Source organism: Falco punctatus, assembly GCF_963210335.1.
Source record: "Falco punctatus genome assembly, chromosome: 3".
Taxonomy (NCBI): Eukaryota; Metazoa; Chordata; class Aves; order Falconiformes; family Falconidae; genus Falco; species Falco punctatus.
Genome location: NC_137582.1, coordinates 14,120,070 through 14,136,996, shown reverse-complemented (window position 1 = coordinate 14,136,996; position 16,927 = coordinate 14,120,070). Strand labels below are relative to the sequence as shown.

The 16,927-nt window shown below is 64.0% G+C and overlaps 1 protein-coding gene across 3 annotated transcripts; it reads right to left on the bottom strand.

Moving 5' to 3' along the window:
* Nucleotides 1–71: 71 nt before the first annotated feature.
* SHARPIN (SHANK associated RH domain interactor) lies at nucleotides 72–16,813 on the bottom strand. 3 transcript variants are annotated; one of them, XM_080381681.1, is made up of 14 exons: nucleotides 16,677–16,813; nucleotides 12,117–12,291; nucleotides 11,305–11,415; nucleotides 9,978–10,119; nucleotides 7,118–7,208; nucleotides 6,582–6,855; nucleotides 6,090–6,214; nucleotides 5,736–5,909; nucleotides 1,754–1,914; nucleotides 1,321–1,432; nucleotides 1,068–1,247; nucleotides 866–964; nucleotides 622–765; nucleotides 72–468 (listed from the first exon to the last, which is right to left on the bottom strand). In XM_080381681.1, the coding sequence occupies exons 1-14, from the start codon at nucleotides 16,800–16,802 to the stop codon at nucleotides 388–390; spliced, it is 1,995 nt and encodes a 664-aa protein (XP_080237807.1). In that variant the 5' UTR covers nucleotides 16,803–16,813; the 3' UTR covers nucleotides 72–387. The 3 variants fall into 3 exon arrangements, with proteins under 3 accessions (XP_080237807.1, XP_080237806.1, XP_080237805.1); XM_080381680.1 differs by lacking the exon at nucleotides 16,677–16,813 and adding an exon at nucleotides 16,229–16,621; XM_080381679.1 differs by lacking the exon at nucleotides 16,677–16,813 and having other exon boundaries at nucleotides 12,117–16,204.
* Between the last annotated feature and the right edge of the window lie 114 nt (nucleotides 16,814–16,927).

Sequence of the window (16,927 nt, the reverse complement as noted above, 5' to 3'; positions counted from 1 at the left end):
AAGGGCTGATCCCCATCGCTCCCCTCTGGAGGGGGGTGAATTGTCAGGTGCCCCCACTGCAGGAGCAAGGCTGTGGCATGTAGATGGCTTTATTGGGACGGCCAGTGCCGCACCAGTCCCCTCTGGGGGGGGAGGTTTGCTGCCAGCAGAGGCTCCATGAAGCCCCCGCAATGCAGGGCTCCCCCCACACACACCTCCCTGCCCCATGTCCATCCTCTCTCCTTCCATGGCTGTGGGACGCAGCTTTGTCCTGTGACCATGAACATCTCCGGGTCCTGCTTGGGCTCCAACTCCAGCTGGGCCATCCCTTGGCGTGAGGAGAGCAGCTCCTGGTGCCGAATGCCTCCGGTGGGTCCCCGTCCCCACGGGGCTGAGCCAGGTGAGGGCTCAGTGGCAGTTTTGGCACCGGGGGTGGCACCTCTGTCCGTTGATGTTGCAGCGACAGCCACCACTGGTGTCCCCGGGACCCTGGTGGGGGACACATGGGTCAGGGGTGGGAGCTCACTGCAGGGCCAGCTCTGCTGTCACTGGAGCGTGGGCCAGGGCCCCGTGGGGTCACTCAGCCCCCACCCCAGCTGTGGGGAGCCAGGGGGGTCCCTCCTGCCCCCCAGGATTGCTCACCCCGGGCCCCCAGCGCGGCCCCTTGGTCACCCAGCAGATCTCGGTCTGGCAGACGGTGCAGCGGATCCAGTCGCAGCCGTCCTTCTTCTGGACGATGATGAAGCAGGTGGGGCAATGCATGGCCTCCCCGATCTGCACCAGGGTCTGCAGGGGGGCGGGGGGGAAGAGAGAGAGCCGTCAGGGACACGGGGACACACTCCAGCCCCCCACCCTCCCCACTGCCTCCCCCCCACAGGACTCCCACCTGCAGCATGTCGTTGGTCTGCCGGGCAGCCGAGTCGTTCTGCGCCTGGAGCCGCAGGTCATCCTGGTACTGGCGGCAGTTCTTCCCTTCATGGATGGCCTGGGGGGTGCAGAGACAGCACCGTTCAGCACCGCCGCCCCCCCCCCCCCCCCCCAAGCCCCCTCGCGATGCCGAAGGCTGGAGCAGCGCGATGGCGGCTCACCTTGCACAGCAGGCAGTTGAGGGCCTGGCAGACGGGGCAGCGGAACTCGTTCACCGAATCCTCGTAGATGCACCAGCCGCGGCAGTCGGTGGTCTTGCAGTGGAAGCTGTTGGGGCTGCGCCGCTCCGCCAGCATCAGGCCTCTCTCCAGGAACCGCCGGTACTCGTCCGGCGACACCAGCTGCGTGGGCACGGGCAGGGTCAGGATGCGGCCCCAACCTCCCTCCTCCTCCGCTGACCTGGCACGCACTCACCGCCCGGATCTCCCGCTCCTGGAGGTGGCTGCTGCAGGCGTAGGAGTCGTCACGGAAGGGACAGGCCACCTCTGGTTCCTCGCTGTAGTTGATCACCTGGCGCAGGCACTCCCTGCAGGAACAGGCGCCCTGTCACCACCATGATGGGGGTCTTGGGCCAGTCACTGTGATGGAAGGGGGCTAGGGGCTGGTCACAGTGATGGGCGGGGGTCTCTGAGCCAGTCAAAGTGATGGCAGGGGTCCCAGGGCCAGTCACAGTGATGGCAGGGGCCTCTGGGCTGGTCACCACGATGGCAGGGGTCTCGGGGCCGGTCACTGCCGGTCACCGCAATGACAGGGGCTAGGGGCCCGTCACCACAATGGCAGGGGTCTGTCTCAGGGCCAGTCACCACGCTGATTGGGGGGGACACCAGGCGGCTCCATCAGGTGTTACCTGCAGAAGTTGTGCAGGCACTCGCGCAGCAGCACCCCCTCGCCGGGGGGGACCTGCTGGTAGCAGATGCGGCACTCCAGCACCTCCTGGTTGGGCACCAGCACCTCCTCCTCCAGCTGCAGCAGCTGCTGGAAGTTCTTCAGCCGCTCGGCCTCCAGCACCTGCCGGTGAGGAACAGTCCCGGTCAGCCCCCAGCCCCAGCGCTGCCACCTGCCCCTGCAAGCCCCCCTCCCACCCCAGGGGGTGGCTCCTGAGCCAGAGCCCAGGGTGCCCGACTGGAGGGGACATCTCTGGCTCTGCCCCACCGGCGGTGAAGAAGCCTGGTCAGGGAAGCTGGCGTGGCTCCACGCCTCCCACAACCCTCATAGCCACCATCCAAGGGACTGGGGATGCTTGTCCAAAGTCCTCCACAGCTTCGGGAGCCAGGAGGAACAGCTGTGTTCAGGGTTTGTGTCTGGATTTGCAGGGACACGCTCCCCCAAGGAAAGGGAAGCAGAGCGGGGGGCAGCTGCTGGTGGACGTACTGTGGTGAGACCCGGCACTGAGATGTTCCCCGGCATTTCCCTGTCCCTGTGCAGCTGAGGGATGCGAGCACCAAGCCCAGGCAGCTGCTGGGGTCCCAGCACTCCCTGAGGGTCAGTGTGACCATTTAGGGGGCACTATATTATATTTTAAAGCCTGTGGTTTTCTGTGCATGTCGCGGAGGCCGGTACAAAAGGCAGCGCCCCCAGTCACCCACACATGGCCCCTGCTCCCCGGGTGCAGAGTCTGCCAGAGCTCGGGTGCTGGTGACACTTCACACCACACCGGTGCTTCACCATCACCGCAGTCATGAACCTGTTCCCGAGCATCACCCGCGCAGGGCTCCCCACTTTGCCAAGGGGCCCCAGCCCACCCCACACCCCTGCCAACGGCATCCCGCTGGGCCCCAGCGCCATCCCGGCACCGGCCCTGCCCCGGCGAGAGCAGCAGCCGTGAGGGTGCAGCACCGAGGGCCGGCTTTGGCGTGGGCTGCTCAGGACGGCTTGGCTCTGGTGCAACCCTGCAAGGAAGTGCCGGCCAGCTGCTCTTCCATTTCACAGAACCATCATGGTTTGAGTGGGGGGAACCCTCCAAGAGCAGCCATCCAAGACCTGCCGTGGGCAGGGACACCTTTCACTATGCCCCGTCCAGCCAGGCCCTGAATGTTTCCAGGGATGGGGCATCGACCCCTGCTCCAGGCAGCCCGTGCCAGTGCCTCACTGCTCATAGTAAAGAATTTACTTGTGTCCACCCTACATCTCCCCCTTTCAGTTCAAAGCCGCCCCCCAGGTCCTGTCGCCCCAGGCCCTGCTAAAAAGCCCGTCCCCACCTTCCTACAGCCCCTGTAGGCACCGAGTGGCCGCAGCCAGGTCTCCCCGCAGCCTCCTCTGCTCCGGGCTGAGCCCCCCCAGCTCTCCCAGCCTTTCCCCGCAGCAGAGGGCTTCCAGCCCTCGGACCAGCTCCGTGTCCCTCCCCCGGCCCCGCTCCAGCAGGTCCCTGCCTGGCTTGTGCTGGGGACCCCCGAGCTGGGCGCAGTGCTCCGGGGGGTCTCCCCAGAGCGGAGGGATTCTGCCCCTCTGGATACTCCTGCTGTCCATGCCCCTCATTGCCCCGTTTGTCACCTCCCCGGTCCTTCCCCGCAGGGCTGCTCCCCCCGTCCCCCCCAGCCTGTGTTGGTACAGGGGGTACGGCCCGACCCAGGGGCAGGACCTTGCACTTGGCCCTGCTGAGGTTCCTGCTTCTCAAGCTTGTCCACTTCACTGCATGAACACCCCCCCACGCCACAGAGCTGCCGGCGGCACAAGAAGACGGCAGAGCCGCGATGGTGGGATAAGGCTTTAATGAGGGAAAGAATCCATCCACGGCCCCATCGGGGCCCAAGGAGCCCGAGCCCAACCGAGGGTCCCACCTTTCTGCCCTGGCCCTGGGAACATGTGGCTCCCCACCAGGATAAGCCTGGCCCTGCGTGGCTGTGGGATGAGATTTCCAGCACAACGTGCAACACGAAACAACCAAACGCGTGGCCACCCAGGGTGCTGGTGGCTGGAGGGACCCATGGCACAGAGCACCCTGGCCGATGACCGCACGCGTTGCTGGGCCCATGTGGACACTGGTCTGGGCAGAGCAGCTCTGCCCGTCCCGGTGCCAGATCTGAGGGGAGCGCAGGGCTTGCGCAGCGTGGCACCGAGCACCCCCAGACCCAGACCTCAGCCAGCAGCCCCCAGCTTATTCCCATGGGCGCCGCAGAGCCAGTGACCTGGCAAGGGCTTGTGCCCGTGAGGGGGGCTGCAGGGCGCAGGGTTGGCCCCTGCCGACGGTGACCCCCTGCCAGCACCCAAAGTTGCCCTGCCATGATGCTGCCCCTCTGCCTACAGAGCAAGGCAGAAACCCCAGGCCCGAGATGCCCTGAGCCTCAGAGACGCCCAGAGATGCCCCAGAGCACAGCCCCCCCGAGCCTAAGACCCCCTGAGCACAGCCCCCCCCCCCCCCGAGCCTCAGAGACCTCCAGAGCACCACTGGCAACGGTGCCATCCCCTGGCCACACTGGCTCTTCACAAAAGCCCTCACAAACAGGATGGCAGCAGGAAGGTGGCAGTGGGGCCGACCCCGTTCAGCTCTCCACATCCCTACCCCAGAGGGGGCTCAGACCCTTCCCCGTGAGCCTGGCAGGCGCTGGGCAGAGCGGCGGCACGGCCAAGAGCCAGCTGGCAGCAGGGGCTGTGGCCTGGCATGGTGGAGAGGGCTGGGCTGCTGGTAGCAGGAGGCTCCTCTGATGCTGCAGCAGGGGGTCAGGGTGTGCCCCCTCCCCGCTGGCATCACGGGCAGGAGGAGCAGGCACTGGACACAGTTAACCGGGGAGCTGCCGTGCTCACAGGGTCCTGAGGGGCCCAGACCACCATGCTCCCCTGCCAGCCCCCCGCTCCCAGAGCCACCAGAGCGAGCGGCACCATCCCCGCAGCAGCAGCTCGTGGCTGAGCCAGGGCCCCACTGGCTCTTCTCCCTCAGAAAATTCCCGCATCAACTCTAGGGTCTGAGCAAAGGGGTGGCCCGGCGGCAGCCGCTGGGCGCACGTCAGGGCAGGGCTGGTGGGCGCCGGGTCCTGGCAGGCACCGGGCCCTGGCCGGAGGGGCAGGACAGGGTGTCCGGGTGGGCCGGGCTAGCAGAATTCGGAGGACAGGTGGATGATGTCATCCAAGGAACCTGAGCCCAGGACGCAGCGCGCAGCTGAGCCATCCTCTCTCCTTCCCTTTTCCTAGCGAGATCCCAGCACAAAAGAAAAAAGAAAGAAGGTTTGGTCAGTGGCTGAGACAGAGGATCCCCCCGAGCCCTGCAGCGCACCCTGACCTGGGGGCTGGGGCTCCCCCCGCAGCCATACACTGGGGGTGGGAGGTCCCGTCAGAGCCCCCCTGCCATGGTTCTACAAAATGGGAAACAGCTTCCAGCACACAGGAGAAAGCGCAGCCTGACGGCTCCTCGGCACGGGGCTGCCAACACCACACACGGCGCAGTTAGGTGAGAGGAGGACCCGCAGGACCGGGGTGCCACATCCTGCCAAGGTTTGCCTGCAGTGTCACAGATCCCTGCCCTGCCACAGATCCTGCCAGCCCTTTGTATGGCCGCAGGCAAACAAGAGCAGCCAGATCCCTGCCGCTGCCGTGGAAATCTCTTCACAGCCAGAAGACGCAGTGCTCACGACGCAGCACCTCGGCCAGTCCCCGAGGTGCACGGGCAGGCAGCAGCTGCCCCTCAGCAGGGTGAGGAAGGGGGCTGCAACAGCCCCCTGTGCTGCCCCTCAGGGTGTCTCCCGATCCTTCCCAGCCTGTTTCCCAGAGTGCGGCAGGATCCGTGTGCCCACCACACCTCCAAACCCTGCCGATGCCCGACCCTCCCTGGGTCTGTCCTTGAGCACAGGGTGCGGGGACCGCGGCGTCTCCCTGCAGTGGACAGCAAGCCCCCTTACCTGCTGGTACTGTAGGATCCCCTCCTGCTCCTGCTGCATCCTCCAAAGCTCCGTCTCGTCTGGCTTGTAGCTGCCAGGGACCACATAGTCCTCGGGACGGTCTGTGCTGCACATCTCGCAGCCTGGCCGCGTGGGTTTGTTGATGAAGGTGCATTTTGGACACGACCAGCCCGCCTGCAGGGACAGGCGAGAGATGTAGAAGTCAGAGAAAATGCTTTGGAGAGAGGGAAAGGGGGAGACAGGAAGTGGAGGGAGCGCCCATCCTTCGCCAGCACCCCCAGCCTGGGAGAAAGGGAGGACCCTGGGGACAGAGCAGGGGGGTGACAGGGCGGGGACACACCACAGGCCGTGTACCTGCACTGGGGAGGGCAGGCTCGTGGCAGCAGGCTGGGCACTGAAAAGGTCGTTGATCTGCAGCGTGTCCAAGTGCTGGCTGATCTCACCGATGTCCATCTTCCTGCTGGCCTCGCTCTCCCAGTCTGGGGAGAGACGCCGGGGAAGGGCGACGTTACAAACCAGCCCAGGGACCAGCACCAGACCAGGCAGCCAGGCCTGGCCGAAAGCGTGCCGCACTGTGCCAGGGGGGCCCCTTCTCTCCAGGGTAGACCAGCCCCCAGGCAGGGAGCACAGACCCTGGGGACCGGCCCTGCCCCAGCCCATGGGCAGCAGCTGGGCCAGCCCACGGCACTGAGCCCACTGCCGGTCCCGCAGAGCCCAGCAGCTCACAGCACAGGGCTCCGCTGCCACCGTGGTCTGGCACCCCACGCTGCGGCAAGGCACGGGGACCAGGGCAGGACCTGGGCTGCCCTCCCCACTGGTGGCCACGGGGAGGGCAGAGAGCCAGACCTTTCTTTGGAGATGTGCTGGGCAGGGTGTTGTCGTTTTGCTGTTCCTCAGTGGTGTCAGTCAGTGAGGAGATGGATCTGAGCATGATCCGCGCCTGGTCCTCCTCGTAGCGCTCCTCGGTGAGCTCAGCCATCTTCGCCGAGAGCAGGTAGAGGAACGCAATGTCGCCATCCCTGCGGATGCCGTAGGAGGAGACGGTCCGTTCATCCACGCACAGGCACTGCCCGATGATCCAGCGCTGAACCAAGGGGTGGAACCCATAATCGTGGAAGACCTGGGCAGCAGGAGAAGCTTGGAGGTGAACCCACAGCCACAGCTTCCCCCACAGCTGCTCGCTGCATTTTGGCGGGGGCCGATGCCACGCTGGCACACGTCGGTGGGCCAGGAGAACCAGTGAAAAGCCAGCTCCACAAAGGGAGAAGTGGCTGGGAAAGCCCAGCTCCCATACTGCAGGGAAACGCATTTAAACAGGGGTCTGCAGGGACCACGGGGCTCCCGTCTCCCAGCCAGGCCGGGGGGCTCACACCGCTCCGTACCTGCTGCTTGAGTGTTCCTATTGTAGTGTGAGCGCGGACCCTGATGATGATGCTTGCAGAAGATGTTGCATCCTCCACGCCGACCTTCATGCTGGAGAAGAGATGGATGCTATGAGAGGAAGGCTGCCAGGATTGTGGGGTCCTGGCATCGCGCTCCGCACCAGCTGCTCGTGCTCAGCCTGCTGCTCCAAGCTGCAGAGCCAACGCCGCAGGCGGTGCCCGTTGCAGGGGTCCTGTGAGGTCTACCACTGGGTTTCCAACTGTGATCCATAGATTGCATCCCAGGAAACTGGGACAGGCACCCCCCAGCCTTCACCCTGCCTGCCTCTGCCAGCAGCTCCTGGCCCGCACCTGCTGAGGGTTGCATCCTGAACCGCATGGGGAACGTGTTTTTCCCTCATTTTGTTTATCCTCTCTTCCAGCCTATGTATCCTTGCAGCCTCCATGCAGTCTTGGCAATAACTTCCACTGTGTGTTTCCTTTCACTCACTTTAAATCAGGTGCTTCCTAATTTCCTGAGCCTCTTAGTCCCTCTCTCCATGCTGGTCCCTCACAGAACCCCGTCACCCTGCCAGCTGTCTCTCCTTCAGACCAGTCTGAACCTTTTAAGGACCTCTTGCAAAAGGTGTTTCATGCCTCTAAGCACAGAATCTAAGCTGGATTTCCCAAGTATTTCCCAAGAAGCAGGCAGGTAGGGCTGGAAACTCCCATTTGTCCCCTCACCTTTTCCTAACGACTCCTGAAGGGGGTTTGTGTGGCAAGGTTTTGGTAGTGGGAGGCTACTGGAAGCTTCCCCCATGCCCGATGGGCCAACACCAGCCGGCTCACAGACGGAGCCACCGTGACGAGCCCCTTATCAGTGACAGCGATAACGTATCTCTGGGGTAACAGAATTAAGAAGGGGGGGGGGGGGGGGGGGGAACTGCACAGCAGTGGCCAGAGAGCGGAGTGAGAACACGTGAGAGCAGCAGCCCTGCAGACCCCAGGTCGGGCTCCAGGTTCCGGAGCAGAGATTCCCCAGCAGCCCGTGGGGAGCCCACGCCGAGGCAGGCTGTGCCCCCAGCCCATGGAGCCCACGGGGGAGCAGATCCCCCCCCTGCAGCCCATGGAAGGGACCCATGCCAGAGCAGGTCATGGAGATCCGCAGCCCATGGGAAGGACTCAGGTTGGAGAAGCTAGTGGAGGACTGTGTCCCATGGGAGGGGGGAGGAGGTGGGAAACTGGGGAGTGAGGTTAAGCCTGGGAAGAAGGGAGGGGTGGGAGGAATGTGTTTTAGGATATAATTTTTATTTCTCACTACCCTACTCTGATTTGATCTGTAAAAAAATTAATTTCCCCAAGTAGAGTCTGTTTTGTCTGTGACGGTAGTTGCTGAGCGATCTCCCTGTCCTCATCTCGACCCACGAGCCTTTCACTTTCTTTTCTCTCTCCCGTCCAGCTGAGGAGGGGAGTGATGGGGCAGCTTTGGTGGGTGCCTGTTGCCCAGTCAGGGTCACCCGATGCCCAGCCAGGGTCACCCCACCACAACTCCAAACACTGCAGGTCTTGCTGGCCCTGCCTGAAATGTGTGCACTTGTTTCTAGGTCTGCCACATGGCCGCTTGCTGCTGTGGACCCACCAGCACCCTTCCTGTTTGCCCCACTTCGCATTTATCAGCATTGAGTTCCAGTGCTTAGAGCCATGAGTCCAGTCTAAGACCAGACCTCATGGCTTATTGCCATTTCCAGGTTATTTGTGTCTCCTTGGAACAGCCCTGTCTCTGCAGACGCCTCCGCTCTCCATTCCGACCCTGTCTCCCACCCACCATCTGGTTATCCATGCAAAGGACGCCCCCTCCTGCTCCGTGGCATGTTGCTTTCCTTCTTGAAGGCTTCTAAGGAAGCTTGTTGGAAGTGTTTTGGTGTTCCTGGCACAGCACACCGGCCGGGATGCCCTGTGGCTCGCCAACAAACTGCAGGGCCGTGAGCCACAACTCTCCCCACAATTACTGATGTTTACCCGGAATCTGCTCAGCCTGGCCCTGCCCACCACTGTGGGGGTGCAAAATTGGTGTTTTAACATTCCTGGAGGCCTTTCACAAACCTGCGTGGCATGTGGCAGCACCCTTTGGAGCCAGTCCCTGGGCAGAGAGTGGCAGGGACCGAAGGAGGCTGCTGGTGGGGGGTCCTCAGGCCCCCCAGACAGGGGGAAAGCTGTCCCAGCAGCTGGTGACAGTCCCTTCACACTGCAGAGTGGCACAGCTGTGTTCGAGCTGAGCCTGAAGACCCCAAGGGATCAGATCCCTGTCGCTCAGATGGGCTCACCCTCTGGATTCCTGGCTTTTCTGGTAGCATCCAACATCCTGTCCCTGCATCCCCCGCCCCTTCTTCCTCCTGGGAGCTAGGGAAGAAGTACAAATCCCGGGATACCACATTTTCCAGGAAAGCTGTGGCTTCCCCAGCATCAGCTGCATGTTTCCCTCTCCTGCCAGGACCGATCCCAACTGAGGGCAGAGGAATTCATGGAGCAGCTCTGCTCCAGCAGCTGCAGGAGGCTGGTCTGGCTCTGCCAGCCCCTGACAGACACACAGGCACCCTGGACCATCACTGCTATACACAAAAACACATGAAAAAAGACAGACCCAAGGGCCACACAGCGCAGGGCAAGCGACCCAAATGTCCAGCAGAAGGGCAGAGCTGCAGGGGACAGGTGCTGGCTGGGTAGGCAGGACAGCCCCAGGCTCGCAGCACAGCAGGCAGCTGCCTGCGGGGAAGCACGGAGCCCTGGCACAGGGCCCACGGCTCCACTCGGGGCAGGGATGCAGAGGAACACGAGGTGTGCTCACGTTGGCTCCGAGAACGCGATGGCCGGAGGTGCTCACCTGATATGATCCGTGGGGTAGTTGGTCTCCTTCCAGAGGATACTGAGCGTGGCTTGCTGGCGAGCCAGGGCCACGGCACACTGCGAGGCCGCCTCCTCATCTCCGTACTCGATTGCCTGGGCGAGGTTCAGTGCCAGGTCCTCTGCAGCAGTGGGGAGAGGGAGAATCGTAAAGCAGTAGCCAGTCTGTAAACACGCTCCCCAGGGCACGGCACAACCACTGCCACCCACATCACCGGCAAAGCCAGCACCCAGAGGGACCCGAGACTGTGTGTGCCACAGCTTCACATCTATAATCAGCAATTCTGGTTCAGTTCAGCGTGGAAACAGCGCAGAATGGCAGCAGGAGCTCTGTACAAGGCTCCTTGGAAACACGCTTGCTGCACAGCCAGTGAGCAGCTGAGGCAGGAGGAGCAGCTGTGGCACCGCAGCCATGCAATTGAGAGCACTGAGGGAAATTTTTGGGGCCACCAGGAACTTACTTCTGTCCCTTCCTGCACAGCTTGGCTGACCCAAACGCCCACAGCCACCTCCCGGGACACACAGCCCCCAGCCCACCCTTGGCATGTGCTTCTGTCCCGCTAGAGCAGTGTAGCCAGGTGGCCAAGAAGCCATCCTGGCTTGCATCAGAAATACTGTGGCCAGCAGGACCAGGCAGCGATTGTCCCCTTATAGTTGGTGCTGGTGGGGCCGCACCTCGAATCCTGGGTTCAGTCTTGGGCCCCTGACTGCAAGACAGACACTGCGGGGGCTGGAGCGTGTCCAGAGACGGCAACGGAGCCGAGGAAGGGCTGGAGCACAGGTCTGATGAAGGGCAGCTGGGGGAGCTGGGGGTGCTCAGCCTGGAGAAAAGGAGGCTGAGGGGGGACCTGATCGCTCCCTACAAGTACCTGACAGGGGGCTGTAGTGAGGTGGGATCGGTCTCTTCTCCCAAGGAAGAAGTGATAGGATGAAGGAAAATGGCCTCAAGTTGCACAGGGGAGGTTTAGATTGGATGTTAGGAAAAATTTCTTCACTGAAAGGGTTGTCAAGCACTGGAGCAGAGTGCCCAGGGAGATGGTGGAGCCACCATCCCTGGAGGTGTTTAAAAAACATGCAGATGTGGTGCTTGGAGACATGGTTTAGCGGTGGGCTTGGCAGTGCTGAGTTAGTGGTTGGACTTGATATTCTTAAGTCTTTTCCAACCTAAATGATATGATATAACGATAAAAAAGCTTGTCAGCCACAGGCAGGGGAGCAGCTGTACCTGGGTCTGAGCCTGACTCCTGTGGAGAGTTGGTAACTCCTGATATACCAAAAGAGCCAAGAAACCTTACCCCATCATGTACCTTTCTTGGAAAGCTCCAAACAAAAAGCATCATCTGGATCCTGACTCGTAGAGGCGCCGCTCGCAGACATGGACAGAAATGAGGCATAAGACTCCAGCGTGCTCTCCAAGGCTGAGGGGAACCAGGAATCTATCAGAGCAGGGCAGCACCAGCCCTCCGAGCAGCAACTGCCACCAATGCCCTCCCCAAGGGGCTCCACACTCTCACCACAGGGGGCAGATGCACCAGGAAGCCCTGGGCTACATAAGGTTGCTCGACATGAAGGTAACAGGGACCTTAATCCACATCCCAAGGGCCGAGAGCACTCGGAGAGCAGCACCAAGAGCCCACCGTCTCTGCAAAGCCTTTGGCTGCTGCTCCCCTGAGCTTCCAGGATCGCTGGGGTACGGGCAGCAAAGATGCACCATGCTCCTCTGGCTCCCCAGGCCCTCCTGGTGCTGCTTTTCCTTCGATCACACAACCCGGGACAGTCATCCCTGTTCCCACGTCACTGCCTGCATCACCTCCTTTCTCCTGGGGCTCCCTCAGATGCTCCAACACATGCAGGAACACTCTGAACGTTCCTCTCCCCATGTGCAGGAGTTAATGCCCCAGAGATGGAGTGGGCTGAGATGCTGCCCCGGCACTGGGGGAGCTGGGAGCAGCTGGTATCGCACACCTGAATTATTTTGCAGCATGACCAGTCCCAGCCTTGCCTCCTAGTTGGGTACCTTGGCTGTCAGGGCTGAGGAAAGCCTGGCAGAACCCTCCTGGCAGCAGGCAGATGCCCTGGGTCCCTGCCAGCCCTCAGGCAGCCGCCTGCCTGCACTGACCTTTCTGCACCTCCCGCAGAGAGCTGCTCACGATCGTCCACCACTTCTGTGCCTCCCGCTCCTCCTCGAAGTTAAAAACCATGGGCTCATCCAAGGAGGTGAGCAGCGCCAGCTCATGGCAGGTGGGGCTCTTCACCCTGTACGAGATATCCTTCAGGTCGAACTCGGCGATGTTCTGGGGGAAGCAGGACGAAAGGGTCACACCACAATGGAGCCAGGATGAGGACACACCGCATGCAGACGGTACACCGGGCAAGGGGGCAACCCCCCCAGCACGGCATCCAAGCCAGGACCTGGGGACACAAGCTGCCCCTCTCCTCACCTCCACCATGGTCTCCTCCCAGGAGATAAGCATGGACAGGCACACACACCAAGCCAAGCGCAACTCTCCATCCCCGGGTGCCAAACCACACACCCAGCGCCACAAACCCAGCCTGAAACGCCAACCCTCCGTGCCCAGGGCTGCCGCCAAGCCCCACCGCTGCTCAACAGCCACCCTGCAGCCTGCGGTCTCACACCCTCCACCCTGGCCAGAGGCCACCACAGAACACCGAGGGCTGCCACCTGTGTGTATCCATCGACCTGGCACTTGCTGGGTCATCCCCGGTCACCCTGCACAAGCACGGCCACCTCTGCCGGCTGCCCACACCCCTCGCCTCTTCCCTTCTGCCAGAACCACAGCGCAGGAGACATCCGAGACGAGTCGGGCTGCCATGACACCAGTTCTCGGAGGAAGCCGGTTCCTCCCCGCTTTAACGAGCCTTGGGAAAACCCTTCCCCACACACACGCACCTCAGGGCTCAGCTTTCCCTGTCCCCCCCAGCAGACAGATGGGCTCCGCCAGCTCTCCGCTGACCACAGGAAGCAGGACCAGCCTCCGGCAAGGGAGCCCCGGCTATCCTCGGGGTGCCCCAGACCCACTCCTCCCGCAGCTGACACCGGTCTCGGCTTCACATCAGAGCTTTCGATTCCGCTTCTGGTAAAATGGCAGCTCGGGAGGAGCCGGGGCACGGGGACGGGCCCTGCAGAGCCACCCGGGAAACTGGCAAGCACTGCCTGCCCCTCTGGAGATGGGGGGCTGGAAGGAAGTTTGAGAGAAACTGCTCGTTTCCTTCCTTCGATTTTAAACTTCTACCCTAGGACACACCCTTGTGAGGGCCACCTCCCGAACCAGAAGTCCCTGACACATGGCCGTGTCAGCGGTGGCCTTGCATCCCTCCCTGCTGCTTCCAGCTCCAGGCCGTTAGGAAAACACTCAGGAAAAGAAGATTTCGATTCACTGGGTGTCCGGAGCTGCCAGCTCCTGCAGTTGTGCCAAGGGCCACCCAGGGGAGCAGCCACCATCCCCAGCGAGTACCAGGGAAGGCACGGGAGGTGGTGGGAGCAGGTAGGTGGGCTGCAGAGCCCCAGGTGACAGGCGCATCTGGGAGCCGCTGAGCCATCAGCCCAGTGCTCAGGTGGGAATTTTTGGCTGTTAAACCTCTCCTGAGGATGAGGAGCCTCTTGCCTCCAGCCTCTGCAGCTGTACCAGTTGGAAGTACAACCGACCCACAACTTCATCCCCCTTCTTCTCCCTCCCAGCTCACAGCCCTCCGAGGGCCGAGTGCTCCCTGGAGCCGGCAGAGGCTCCTCTGGCTGCCCCGAGAGCCGACTCCCTTCCCGCAGGCACAGCCTGGGCTCCTTCCCGGTGGGAGCTGCCTGCCAGCCAGATCCCGGGCAGGGATCCCGTGCCGGAGCCCTTCCGTAACGCCAGGTCAGGGTGGGCAGGCAGCCAGCCCCATTAATCCCACGGTGGCAAACTGAGGCCAAGAGGACGCGCGGCACTGCCGGGTTTGACACCAGCAGCCAGGCGGCACTCAGGCTGCCGCGGGGCTGAGCAGCTGCTCCGACACCATTTGCCACCCAGGGCCGGCCCAGCGCTGCCCTCCACGCCTGAGCCAGGATGAGAACGGGGCCAGCACGCTTCTCCCAAGGGCAAACGGGCCAGACGCTGTGCTCCGGTGAGGAGGACGGCTCAGCTGCCATGTGTCACCACTCCCCACAGCGCTTTGACCTTGAGAGGGGAGAAGGAGAGTGGGGATCCTGCCAGGGACTCTGCGTTTCCCTTTCAGGCCGCCTCTTGGCTCAGGCCATCGCCCGCCTCCTGGGCTGAGCCATGGCCGGGCAGGCACGTGCCGCAGCCCCGCCACGCTCCAGCGGAAACCGAAACCCAGGTTCAAGCTAACTGCAGGAGCGACGGCGGCGGCGACGGAGCAGCCAGCGTGGGTCAGGGTGGCAGGAAGCATAACTGGACAGGGAGCGACAGCACCGTTGCCTCCACCCCTGCTTCCAGAGCACCTCCCCGGCACTGGGAGTGGTGACACAGAGCGGGAAGACTTCCAGCATGGCACAAAGCAGGACCCGGAGCACACAGGGAGAGGAAAGGCACTGAATGCAAGGCAGCAGGCATCAGGGGCTCAGTGGAACGGCCCAGCCTTAGTGTGTCAGGCAGGAGAAAAGGTCTCAGCCCACATGTGGCGGCCCCTGGAGCTGAGCTTATCGACGATAGATCAGCCAGGAGCGGGTCTGCCCCTGAGGCAGGGGCCTGGGCAGGCTGGAAGGGTGCGTCTGTGGGAGCCTCGTGAGGCTCAACAGGGCCAAGTGCATGGTTCTGTGCTGGGTCGGGGCCGTACCCCCTGTATCAACACAGGCTGGGGGGGACGGGGGGAGCAGCCCTATGGAGAAGGACCAGGGAGGTGACAAACGGGGCAAGAGCTGGCAACGTGCGCTCACAGCCCAGAAACCCAACCGGCTCCTGGGCTGCACCCCGAGCGGCGTGGCCAGCAGGGCGAGGGAGGGGATTCTGCCCCTCTGCTCCGCTCTGGGGAGACCCCCCGGAGCACTGCGCCCAGCTCGGGGGTCCCCAGCACAAGCCAGGCAGGGACCTGCTGGAGCGGGGCCGGGGGAGGGACACGGAGCTGGTCCGAGGGCTGGAAGCCCTCTGCTGCGGGGAAAGGCTGGGAGAGCTGGGGGGGCTCAGCCCGGAGCAGAGGAGGCTGCGGGGAGACCTGGCTGCGGCCACTCGGTGCCTACAGGGGCTGTAGGAAGGTGGGGACGGGCTTTTTAGCAGGGCCTGGGGCGACAGGACTGGGGGCGGCTTTGAACTGAAAGGGGGAGATGTAGGGTGGACACAAGGAAGAAATTTGTTACGCTGAGGGTGGTGAGGTGCTGGCAGAGGCTGCCCAGAGCAGCTGTGGGTGCCCCATCCCTGGGAGCTCAAGGCCAGGTTGGACGGGGCTGGGAGCAGCCTGGTCTGCTGGGAGGTGTCCCTGTCCCTACCCATAGCAGGGGGCCAGACCAGCTACTCTTGGAAGGTGGGTGTGAGTCCCCCACACCCCTGGCAAACCACCCCACAACTGGATGACACAGAAGTGGTGCAGCAGCAGGACGAAGAAGGCGAGGGCAGCAGGGGGACACGGCGCAGACACCCCGTGCGAGGCTTCAGAGCCCCCGTCTCCCACAAGCAATCCCCTTCGCCTCCCCAGCACTCCTGCCCCCCCCCCCCCCCCCCAGCGCCCAGCCTGGACGGAGGCTGGGGGGAAGCAGAGCAGCGGCGGCAGCCGGCAGCCCTTTGGCACAGCACAGAGGATCTCCGCCAAAAACCTGGGGGGCCTGGAGCCCCGTGGAGATGCCCAGAAACCAGCTCCCCGCCCCCCTCCCCCTGAAGCCCCCTGCCAGTGCAGGCAGGAGCAGGTGGGGGGGAGGGGGCAGCAGCTCAGCTCCTTCCCGAAGCCCCTCCAGCTGTGGGCATGGGGGGGTGGACACGGAGGGGTGGTGTGGACATGGGGGGGGGGGGGTGTCGGACATGGGGGGGTTCTGGCGGCTGGTGGGAACGCGGGCAGCCCCGGGCAGGGATCGACAGAGGGACATGGAGGGGGCACAGCCCTGGGAACACCGCCCCCCGCCACCCGATCCCCACCCCGGGCGTCGGGCCCGATCCGCCAGGCCCGGGTAGGGGAGCCCCGGATGTCCCCGCACCAGAGGGCTGCCCACCGGGAAAGCAGTCGGACACCGGGGGCGGGACGACCCCCCAGTCCCCACCCCCACCCCATCGTGGGGGCCCCCGGTCTCACCGCGCCGCCGCCCGCCTCCAGGTGCCGCAAGCCCAGGCGGAAGCGGCGCTGCCCGCCGGCCGCCGGTTCGACGCTGAGCTGCAGGCGGAGCGTGGCGGCGGCGGGCAGCGACAGGAGGCGGGGGGGCTGCGCCAGCCCCGCCCGCACCGCCATCAGCACGGTGGGCGGCGGCGGCGGCGCCGGGGCCGCGGCCGGGGCCGGGGCGGGGGCACCGGGCAGAGCCATCACCGCCACCGCCGCCTCACTCCACTTCCGCCAGGAATCGGGGCGGGGGAAGCGCCACCCCGAGCAGTGTCCGACTGTTCCGGGAGCGGACGGTCCGGTCGGGCAGGAAACGCGCCGCCGCGGCCACGCGTTCCGGGAGCGGACGGTCCGATCCCCGCCCCACCCCGCCCCCGCAGGCGCAGCGCCCCCCCGGGCCAGCTGGGGGCGCCAGACGCGCCCATACCGTGATTGACAGCCGCTCCCCCCGTCTTTGTCCGCGGCAACCAATCAGAACTCCGAGCGCTCCGGCCGGCGGGAGGGGTCTCGCTCCTGTTCCCGCGGAGGGCGGGCGCGCTGTGCTGAGCGACATCCGTCTCAGCCAACCGAAGGGGAGATCGGCCGCGATTGCCAGGACCACTTCCCAATGGGAGGAGAGGGCTGCCGCCTCCGACGGGGACGGACGGGCCGCGGGCGGGGTCTCGCCGCTTGTTGTCG